Source organism: Hyla sarda, chromosome 1 (genome assembly GCF_029499605.1).
Source record: "Hyla sarda isolate aHylSar1 chromosome 1, aHylSar1.hap1, whole genome shotgun sequence".
NCBI lineage: Eukaryota > Metazoa > Chordata > Amphibia > Anura > Hylidae > Hyla > Hyla sarda.
In genome coordinates this window covers 46,574,980-46,586,738 of record NC_079189.1, presented here as the reverse complement: position 1 = coordinate 46,586,738, position 11,759 = coordinate 46,574,980, and the positions used below count along the sequence as shown (strand labels likewise).

Genomic DNA, 11,759 nt, shown 5'->3' with positions numbered 1-11,759 from the left:
GCCGCTGTGAAAGAGCGGCGTCCCGAACAGCTTACAGGACACCGGGAGGGACCTTACCTGCCTCCTCGGTGTCTGCTCTGTGCCAGGATCCCCTGCATGGCCGGCGCTCTCCTTCGTCGTCATCACGTCATTGCGCACGCCGTCCCGTCATTCAATAGGAGCGGCATGCGTAGCGACGTGATGGCGGCGACGGAGAGCGAGGATACCGGGCAGCAGAGACGTTCCGGAGCAATGGGGACACCCTGGGTACGCGGCGACAGCGATGGAGGGCGACATCCAGGGCAGCGGTGACTGTCCGGAGCGGCGGGGACACGTGAGTATTACCTCCTATACCAGTGGTCTTCAACCTGCAGACCTCCAGAGGTTGCAAAACTACAACTCCCAGCATGCCCGGACAGCCAACGGCTGTCCGGGCATGCTGGGAGTTGTAGTTCTGCAACATCTGGAGGTCCGCAGGTTGAAGACCACTGTCCTATACTTTACATTGCATTTGGTTCTGAATTTTTTTTTCTAGATTTTCACCCTTTAAAATTTGTGTTTATCTTATGTGCCGAAGCGTCTTATATGGCGAAAAATACGGTACTTCATGAATAGAAAACGTGACTTTGTTTCTAATACAAAAATAAATAAATAAAATCTCCCTTTTACACTTCATTTTCCCAACGTGGTGTAAAAACGAAACTTGTTAGGGCCCATTCTTCCGTTTTCGCACAGCGTTTCTAATGATCCGTCACAGCAGATAGGATTGTGGTGTCGTCACTCATACAAGTCTTTATTATCTGCGCTTGTCTCTTGCAGTTCCTGAGGATATGCGCTGACCTCTTCCGCCTGGTGCCCTTCCTCGTCTTCATCATCGTTCCCTTCATGGAGTTCCTGCTTCCAGTTGTATTGAAGCTGTTTCCCAATATGCTTCCTTCCACATTTGAGACCACTTCAAAGAAGGTATGCATGTGATGTGGAGGACTGTGCGGCACTGACATGTAGATACAGGGGTGTAGGTATAGAAGGTGGTGGAGGGCACTGTCTGCCGCCAGGTGCCAACAGACCACAGCTACGCTTTCTGCAATTAAAATCAGAAGCTGCGGTAGATTTATTGTAAAGTACCCAGGTTATTACCAAATATAAAATGGAAAAGGGCAAGTGGAGCTCACAGCAAAAGGCACGAGGTTAACTAAGTGACCCTCACTCAAGGGTTAAAAATACAAAATTGAATCAAGGAAAACACTTCTTAGTCCTCAGTGTCTTATCATCAATAATGAGTGTGCAATAGACATTCGACACTATGTCATATAAAAGACTGCCAGCTGGTATGATATAATTGGCTATTTAATATAAAAATATGAAAATAAATGGATATGCAATATCTGGAAATCTGCCCCCACAGGGCCCTTGTGGTTAATAGGCTGACTCCAGAATACCAATATCAGTATATAGATATGATAAGTACAAATAGAATGCAATTACTAAAAATGCAATTACTAAAAATTCAGTCCACCTGCTATGAAAAATAATTACTCAAACTGGATGACCTATAGAAAAAATAGTCAAAATGAATGTTATATTGTCCCAAATAGATTATTGCAAGATTAGGTGTGTGATATTTTAGTTCAGTTCAATTTATCCTGTAAACAAATGTATCTGATCCAATAGATGTAACTATTCCTGTAAAGTAATATTCAAATGGCCACGAAAAATAAATCCAAATTCAAATCTGTGAAATGAAATTATCTCCAATCTATAGAGACATGTGAGTGGCACGAAGTGCCAAATTTTCCTTCTGACAGGATCGCTGAATCTGGACATGTTTCTATAGATTGGATATCATTTCATTTCACAGATTTGAATTTGGATTTATTTTTCGTGGCCATATGAATATTACGTTACAGGAATAGTTACATCTATTGGATCAGATACATTTGTTTACAGGATAAATTGAACTGAACTAAAATATATTTTTTCTATAGGTCTTCCAGTTTTGAGGGATTATTTTTCATAGCAGGTGGACTGAATTTTTAATAATTGCATTTTTAGTAATTGCATTCTATTTGTACTTATCATATCTATATACTGATATTGGTATTCTGGAGTCAGCCTATTAACCACTGTGGGGGCAGATTTCCAGATATTGCATATCTATTTTCATATTTTTATATTAAATAGCCAATTATATCATACCAGCTGGCAGTCTTTTATATGACATAGTGTCGAATGTCTATTGCACACTCATTATTGATGATAAGACACTGAGGACTAAGAAGTGTTTTCCTTTATTACCCAATACAGTTATGTCTGTAGTCGGTTCATACCGAATACCGAAATTTTTTTGCTGCACGATATGAATTTTAACCCATACCGCAATACCGGTTTGGCCCCTCCCCCTCGGGAATGAATGAATTATCAGCCCAGCGCTGCGCTGTCCCCACATCGGGGAACTAATCATATGTGACCTGCGAGTGCTGTTCTGCTTCTCTCCCCCCAATTAATTATCTGCCCAGCTCTGCTCCGTCCCCATCGGGGTACTACTCACATGTCACCCGCAACCGCTACCCAGCGCTGACACTCTATACCAGTGGTCTTCAACCTCCAGATGTTGCAAAACTACAACTCCCAGCATGCTCGGACAGCCGTTGGCTGTCCGGGCATGCTGGGAGTTGTAGTTTTGAAACATCTGGAGGTCCGCAGGTTGAAGACCACTGCTCTATACTGTATCCCTATTCCCGGGCTGCAAAAGGTAAACATAATAAACTTTAACTCTCCTTCCCCGTCGGTCCGGACCAGCTTCCTAGGGAATGGCATGTCGGACAGCCGTCAGCCTATCACCGACTGCAGCAATGGTCCGCTTCGGCCGGTGATAGGTTGAGCCCACTGTCGGCTTTTTACATGACAGTGGGCTCGGCCTATCACCGGCCGAGGCGGAACATCGCTGCGGCCGGTGATAGGCTGACGGCTTTTTGTTTACCTTTTGCAGCTCGGGCATAGGGATACAGTATAGAGTGTCAGCGGCGGCGGGCGCAACAAACAGGACGGCGAAGAGTGCAGCGCTTGCGGGTGACTCAGCGCTGGGCTAATAATTTATTTGGGGGGGGGGGGGGATACCGTTATAAACCGTGGAACCGCCATAAGTTACAAAAATACCACGATACACATATTTGGCCATACCGCCCAGCCCTACTTCTTCGTTCCTTTTCCCTTCCCTGTCCCTGCTTGATTGACATTCACCTGGAAGCCGAGCCCTGTTTCTATATCTCTTTCCTGCGCTGTGCATACAAATTGTGGGCAGGTGTGTGATTTGTAAACAGGGCTCATCTTCCAGCTGACTGTCAATCAAGCAGGGAGGAGGAGGAGGCATTACAGTCCCTAACAGCCATCTAACAGCGTCAGCAGTTTGGATAGAAAATTGCAGGTGGAAAAAAACATTGCTGCTTTTTTCTACAAAAGACACAACTATTATTTGCATGCCTATAGAAAAGGCGAACAGGAACCCCCAGTTTTCAATGTAATCGATCAATTCCAGGAGAAATAACAGAGGAACAACACAACGCAAAGCTGTAAGAAAAGATTCTTTGCATGTACATTCTTATGTAGCGTTGTTCTACAATGTGTGGCTGGACCCCAGTGCTGCCCATGTACTGAAGACGATGTAGTGGGATAACAAGGAATTCCCAAATTTAGATATCAGGATAGGAGAGTTTACAGATCAAATGCTGTGCTGTTATATCTGTGCGTTTATTCTTTGCGCTTCAGGAGGAAAGGTTGAAGAAGGAGCTGAGAGTGAAGCTGGAATTGGCCAAGTTCTTGCAGGACACCATCGAGGAGATGGCCCTAAGGAACAAAGCAGCCAAAGGAAACGTCACCGCTGAATTTTCCTCTTTTTTTCAGAAGGTATGACTTATGACTTAAAAACCGTAGACGAAGTCACTAAAAACGTATGGGTCTACAGTGGCATGCGGATTTTGGATACCTTTTATTTCCTTGCACATGGAAAACCACACCTACTGTCCTTGGAATTTCGTAAGAGAAGTATAATTTATAAATCTGTTTAACTTTCTGGCACCAGTTGATTAAAAAAAAAAGTTTTCCACCGGAGTACCCCTTTTAAAACTTTCTTGCAATAAAGTTCAGATTGTTTTATTGAAATTCCAATCTGAACTTTATTGCAAGAAAGTTTTGAAGGGGTACTCCGGTGGAAAACTTTTTTTTTTTTTTTTTTTTTTTTTTTTATCAACCAGTGCCAGAAAGTTAAACAGATTTATAAATTATACTTCTATTACATAATCTTTACCCTTCCAGTAAGTTTTAGCAGCTGTATACTACAGAGGAAATTCTTTTCTTTTTGAATTTTCTTTTTGTCTTGTCCACAGTGCTCTATGCTGACACCTCTGTCCGTGTCAAGAACTGTCCAGAGCAGGATAGGTTTGCAATGGATACTTTCTCCTGCTCTGGACAGTTCCTGACACGGACAGAGGTGTCAGCAGAGAGCACTGTGGACAAAACAAAAAAAACTAAAGGAAAATAATTTCCTCTGTAGCAACAGCTGCTAAAAAGTACTGGAAGAATTAAGATTTTCTAATAGAAGTCATTTTCAAATCTGTTTAACCTTCTGGCACCAGTTGATTTAAAAAAAGAAATGTTTTCCACCAGAGTACCCCTTTAATGAAAGGGAAAAAAAAGTATACCTTTTTCTTTGCAAACACTGATTAAAACCGTACATCTAAATTCAAAAGCATATGGTTTAAAGGGGTTATCCAGGAAAAAACTTTTTTTTATATATCAACTGGCTCCAGAAAGTTAAACAGATTTGTAAATTACTTCTATTAAAAAGTCTTAATCCTTTCAGTTCTTGTGAGCTTCTGAAGTTAAGGTTGTTCTTTTCTGTCTGTGTTCTCTGATGACATGTGTCTCGGGAAACGCCCAGTTTAGAAGAGGTTTGCTATGGGAATTTGCTTCTAAACTGGGCGTTTCCCGAGACGCGTATCATCAGAGATTACTTAGACAGAAAAGAACAACCTTAACTTCAGAAGCTCATAAGTACTGAAAGGATTACGATTTTTTTATAGAAGTAATTTACAAATCTGTTTAACTTTCTGGAACCAGTTGATCTAAAAAAAAAAAGTTAATTGAATGACTGAGCACAACTTCTAACACAAATCTTGCGCATCAAACCTGCGCAGGATCCTATACGTGTGAACGTAACCTTAGACCCCCCCCCCCCCCCCCCGCTGCACAATATGTCACTAAAAATAAGGCTGCTGCCAACTTCAATGCAATATTAAATGTGTACATGAGTGTCTTCCATACTGTGTGTCTCCAGCTGTTGCAAAACTACAACTCCCAGCATGCCCGGACAGCCTTCGGCTGTCCGGGCATGCTGGGAGTTGTAGTTTTGCAACAGCTGGAGGCACACTATTTGGAAAACATATATATTTTTTATTTCTTGCCAACCAGCGATGGAAGCAGAACTCTGATATGTATGGGGGGGCCTGAATAAATAGCTGTCGATTGAATGAGCGTTTGGCCTTCAGCTGCTCTATATAAAACACATAAGGATATAAAGATAACACTTGTCGGTCCACACCCAGCTCAGCGCTCCTAGTAATCTCCTACTTACCAGTGACAGGTCAGTGTACCACAGGTGAGAGATAAGTCACTGACTACAGGCTTCTTTTATTCCCCACAATGTCCTTTTGGCCTTAAGGTTATAAATGATTTCCAGGGAACTAGAACCTGACTAAAAGTTCAGCCTCAGGTGATACTTTACGTAACCACATCCTATTAACCAGTCAGTCTTTAAGTTTTTTTGTTTAGTTTTTTTTTTTTTAAAGGGGTTATCAACTGGCTCCAGAAAGTTAAACAGATTTGTAAATTACTTCTATTTAAAAAAAATCTTAATCCTTTCAGTACTTATGAGCTGCTGAAGTTGAGTTGTTCTTTTCTGTCTAAGTGCTCTCTGATGACACGTGTCTCGGGAACTGTCGCAAATCCCCATAGCAAACTTCTTCTACTCTGTGCAGTTCCCGAGACAAGCAGAGATGTCAGCAGAGAGCACTGTTGCCAGACCGAAAAGAACAACTCAACTTCAGCAGCTGATAATTATTGGAAGGATTAAGATTTTTTAATAGAAGTAATTTACAAATCTGGTTAACTTTCTGGAGCCAGTTGATATAAACATTTTTTTTTTTTTTTTTAATTTCCTGGAATACCCCTTTAATTCATCAGTGTCCACTGCTGATATTGTTCACCAACCATTCCTGTATGTTCAGTAACCTGGTCATAGTACATTGCCAATGAGCTGCAGCTGAATACAGCACTGGTGTCTGTGTTGGAAAACACAACTCTCTAGTAGTCATTAAGGGGTACTCCGCACCCCTAGACATCTTATCCCCTATCCAAAGGTTAGGGGATAAGATGTCAGATCGCCGGGGTCCTGCTGCTGGGGACCCCCGGGATCTCTGCTGCAGCACCCACCTGTACGGCTTCCACCTCACACCTGCAGTGCTGGAGGCTTCGGAAACTGACCACAATGGCGGACGAGCGTGACGTCACACCCTGCCCCCTCAATGCAAGTCTATGGGAGGTCCGTCACGCCCCCTCCCATAGACTTGCATTGAGGGGGCGGGGCGTGAAGTCACACGGGGAGGAGTCATGACAGCACGCTCGTCCGCCATTGTGGTTGGGATCCGAAGCCTCCAGCACTGCAGGTGTGAGGTGGAAGCCGTACAGGTGGGTGCTGCAGCCGAGATCCCGGGGGTCCCCAGCACCGGGACCCCGGCGATCTGACATCTTATCCCCAAACCTTTGGATAGGGGATAAGATGTCTAGGGGTGCGGAGTACCCCTTTAAACAGGTTTGTAAATGACTTCTATTTAAAAATCCTAATCCTTTCAGTACTTATGAGCTGCTGAAGTTGAGTTGTTCTCTTCTGTCTAAGTGCTCTCTGATGACACGTGTCTCGGGATCTGTCGCAAATCCCCATAGCAAACCTCTTCTACTCTGTGCAGTTCCTGAGACAAGCAGAGATGTCAGCAGAGAGCACTGTTGCCAGACAGAAAAACAACTTCAGCAGCTATTAATTATTGTAAGGATTAAGATTTTTTTAATAGAAGTAATTTACAAATCTGTTTTAACTTTCTGGAGCCAGTTGATATAAAAAAAAATGTTTTAAATTTCCTGGAATACTCCTTTAATTCATCAGTGTCCACTGCTGATATTGTTCACCGACCATTCCTGTACGTTCAGTAACCTGGTCATAGCAGTACATTGCCAATGAGCTGCAGCTGAGTACAGCTCTGGTGTCTGTGTTGGGATACACAACTCTGAGTCCTTAGTAGAGATGGGCTATAAAAGCAGGTGACCAGTGCCTCCAAGGAAACAGAAAGATAACACTGCAGATCTCCATTGCACCATGCTGATGGGAGGGGTCAGTATTTGGCACAAACAGCATGAAACAATTCACCCCTCCTGTTTGGTGTCCACAGGTCAGGCTGGTGAAGGAGTTACAGTGGTCCCCCGACATACGATCGTTTCAACCTACAATGCTTCTTTGTGTCAGTGCCATCGCAAGAACGGCTATCCAGCAGCGCTGACTGCTTAAGCTGCCGCCAGATAGCTGTTTAATCCCTTAACGACGCCAGACGTAAATGTACGTCCTGGTGAGCTTGTACTTAACGCACCAGGACGTACATTTACGTCCTATACATAACTGCGAGCATCGGAGTGATGCTCGGGTCATGCGCTGCAGGTCACGGCTGCTGATAGCAACCAGGAACCCGCCGATAATGGCGGACATCCGCGATCGCGCTGATGTCTGCCATTAACCCCTCAGATGCCGTGATCAATACGGATCACGGCATCTGCGGCAATGCGGTCACTAAAATGGATGATCGGAACGGCCGCAGTGATACAATCATCCAGAACGGCAGACGGAGATCCCCTCACCTGACTCCGCTGCCTTCCACAGGTCTTCTGCTCTGGTCTGCGATCGAGCAGACCAGAGAAGAAGATGACCAATAATACTGATCAGTGCTAAGTCCTATGCATATCACTGAACAGTATTGGAAATTGAATGATTATGGGGACTATTAAAGTGTAAAAATTAAAAAGTGCAAAACCCCTCTCCCTCAATAAAAACGTAAATTGTCCCATTTTCTCTTTCACCCCCAAAAAGTGTAAAAAAAATAAATAAATAAATAAATAAAATTAAAAATAAATATTGGGGTGAAAATCCCAGAAGAATTGTGAGAAAACAGTCACACACAGGTACAGACACTATATTATGAACTACACTAACTTTACAGCCCCTGCAGTATAGTCAAATAAAAAAAAATCCTGGAATACCCCTTTAAACGTACTAATTTGGTTAAACAGTTTGCGATATTTTTTTTAAGCACAACAGTAATAGAAAAGTATGTTATCATGGGTATCATTTTAATCGTATTGACCCAAAGAATAAAGAACACATGTCATTTTTACCATAAATTTGTACGGTGTGAAAACGAAACCTTCCAAAATTTGCAAAATTGCGATTTTCTTTTCAATTTCCCCACACAAATAGTATTTTTTTGGTTGCACCATACATTTTATGGTAAAGTGAGTGATGGCATTACAACGGACAACTGGTCGCGCAAAAAACAAGCTTTCATACTAGTCTGTGGATGAAAATATAAGAGTTATGATTTTTTGAAGGCGAGGAGGAAAAAATGAAAACATAAAAATAAAATTGTCTGAGTCCTTAACGCCCAAATGGGCTGAGTCCTTAAGGGGTTAATGTGCCCCATTCAATGATACATGTCCCGTGAGTTCGCCGCTGCCCTGCGCCGTCGCTCTCTGTCCCTGTCATCACGAAGTGATGACGGCGATGGAGAGCGACGGTGCAGGGCAGCGGTGACGTAGTGATACGGCATCAGAGGAGTGGCGAACTTACGGGCCGGAGCGGTGGGGACATGTGAGTATCATTGAGCATATCATTGGAAGCTTTCAAAAAACGATGGTCCGCCTGGAACCAATTGTTGAGGGACCACTGTATATTGGTATGGGGAATGTTTTCTTGTCACTTCTTGGGTCCTCTGATACCTGTTTAGGGATGTTTTGACCGTAGGAATTATCTAATTATTGCGGGTGACCATGGTCCTCCTTATAAGCAGCTGTTTACCCTATGGGGGAAGCACACTATAAGCAGGACAGAGCATTGTGCCACAAGGGTCCTATAGCCATCTATTGGTTCCAGGAACATTATGAGTTTTTCTTGCTTTGTGGTCTTCACAGGCCCCAGATTCTAATCCTATAGACAAGGGCTTGAGAAATGCCGGGCAGCAGGTTACCACGGTGACAAAGAATTTCATGGTGGCGGCCAGGTTTTTGTCTGCCCTTTCCAGAAGGGGTTGTCATCCTTTAAAAATAAATAACTAAATATATATATATATAATAATGTATATTGGATATATATAATGTATATGTGTGTTACTTACCTCTGCCTATATGTCAGCACTGCCTGTGGTCGGCACTTCGGTGTTTCTAAAGCAGCAGAGGTCAGGTGACCGATGCAGCCAATCGGCGACCTCTCTGGTGACGCACCATACTCAACAGTGCAGAGCGTTATACCGAGGCTGACGATTGGCTGTGGCAGTCATGTGATGCCAGAGCTTTAACCTAAGACATCCGTTGATGTACACCGGAGCGCGGGAGATGGGGGACATTAATAACTGACACATGGGGGGTATGAGGGGTCCTTAATTAGTGACACAAGGGGGGAGGTGAATGAAGGAACATGAAAAACTGACACACGGGGGGGAGACATGCAGGGGAGATGAGAGGACATTAATAAGAGACACACAGGAATAGATGAGGGGACACTAATGACTGATCATATAAGGTTTCCTGTCGTGACGTCACATTACATGACGTGTGACATCCTGACTTCTAACTTTTTTTTTGCTGGCCACTAGATTCTAAACAAAATTTCCAAGCCCAACTATAAATGTCTGGCATAAGGTAGATCAGACTGCTGAAAACATGTCAGGAGGACCACCATCTAATATGCGGCTATAGAGAGATTTCACCACCGGGATCTATGCCACTATGGTTGGCATAGTAAATTGGGGAATGAAGTGGCCAGTGGCATTTATGAATTTATTTCTAGAGTTTTACATTTTTTTTAATGTCTGTGTTTGCACCTGTTACAATTGTTACAAGTACAATTCTGCCTCGCCCAGTTTTTCCCAACCAGGGTGCCTCCAGCTGTTGCTAACCTACAACTTTTGGCTGTCCAGACATGCTAGGAGTTTAGTAGTTTTGCAACAGCTGGAGACATCCTGTTTGGGAAACACTGGCCTAGCCCTTGACCTGTCTAAGGCGCTGCCTGGATAAGTGGGCATTCAATCATTTCTCCTATGACTGGCATTCCTAAGGGTACAATGGTGTAACGAAAAATCCTTGGTTCACCTACAGATCCGGAGCTCCGGTGAGAGGCCCAGCAATGAGGAGATTGTCCGCTTCTCCAAGCTGTTTGAGGACGAGCTGACCCTCGATAACCTGACCAGACCTCAGCTCGTGGCTCTGTGTAAACTCCTGGAGCAGCAGTCCATTGGGACAAATAACTTCCTTCGCTTTCAGCTGACTATGAAGCTGAGGTCTATTAAGGCAGATGACAAGGTACGTTGATAGATTCCCTATTTATAAGTGTTTTAATTCTATTCCTCATTGCTCTGTTGCAGAGGATACTGCTGGATATGACAGCTTCCACTAGGTCTGTAGTGGCTGCCTGAATACCTCCAACATATACCATGGTGCATACAAGGATTCAGCAGGCTGTATATCAGACTGCCAAATTCTTGGTTTTCCCCTGGATACAGTCAACACCAGAGATATCTGGCAGTACCTTCCCTACTGAATTCACATGTTCCAGAGGTATTGATAATGGCAGCAGGGAATGTATCAGTGACCTGTGACCTCACTCCAGCCTGTTGTGGAACTACTGGACCAAGCATGACTTCACAGTGTTAAATGGGGACTCTCATTAAAACAAATTTTTGCTATTGCACTCCTTATGGTAAATAAAAAAAAATCTTTCAAATGTACTTTGTAAAAAATTAAATAAAAGTTTTCTATGTTTTATTTGTGTTTAAAAAAGCTGCCACTAGGTGTCTCTCTACTTGTCCAGAGCACATTCCCCATCCTTTAAAAATAAATAACTAAATATATATATATAATAATGTATATTGGATATATATAATGTATATGTGTGTTACTTACCTCTGCCTATATGTCAGCACTGCCTGTGGTCGGCACTTCGGTGTTTCTAAAGCAGCAGATGTCAGGTGACCGATGCATCCAATCGGCGACCTCTCTGGTGACGCACCATACTCAACAGTGCAGAGCGTTATACCGAGGCTGACGATTGGCTGTGGCAGTCATGTGACGCTAGAGCTTTAACCTAAGACATCCGTTGATGTACACCGGAGTGCGGGAGATGGGGGACATTAATAACTGACACATAGAAAACTAACAAATAATAAAAATAAAGTCGGGGGGTGGTTTGTCATGATGGGGGCAGTGAACTGGGAGGATTATACAATTTAACAAAATCATGAGAGGTACTCTTTAAACCCTCATGGCATACTGGGAGTTGTAGTTTTGCAACAGCAGATTGCAGATTACTGAAGTAAGGTTGTGTCCATGGTTTATAAGTTCAGTACAACAGAATACTAATCATCCTAGATAGTGTCTCATGCTGATTTCCTTGGGAAATTCTCAAGGGCTTTATT

At 43.3% G+C, this 11,759-nt stretch overlaps 1 protein-coding gene across 2 annotated transcripts in view; it reads left to right on the top strand.

The window, feature by feature from the left end:
* The window catches only part of LETM1 (leucine zipper and EF-hand containing transmembrane protein 1), an 85,491-nt gene that overhangs the window by 41,185 nt on the left and 32,547 nt on the right, over positions 1-11,759 (top strand). For both annotated transcript variants that reach the window (XM_056554937.1, XM_056554938.1), the window contains exons 4-6: positions 799-942; positions 3,745-3,882; positions 10,444-10,647. In XM_056554937.1, the coding sequence (XP_056410912.1) occupies positions 799-942; positions 3,745-3,882; positions 10,444-10,647 (486 nt within the window). The remainder of the gene's footprint in view (positions 1-798; positions 943-3,744; positions 3,883-10,443; positions 10,648-11,759) is intronic.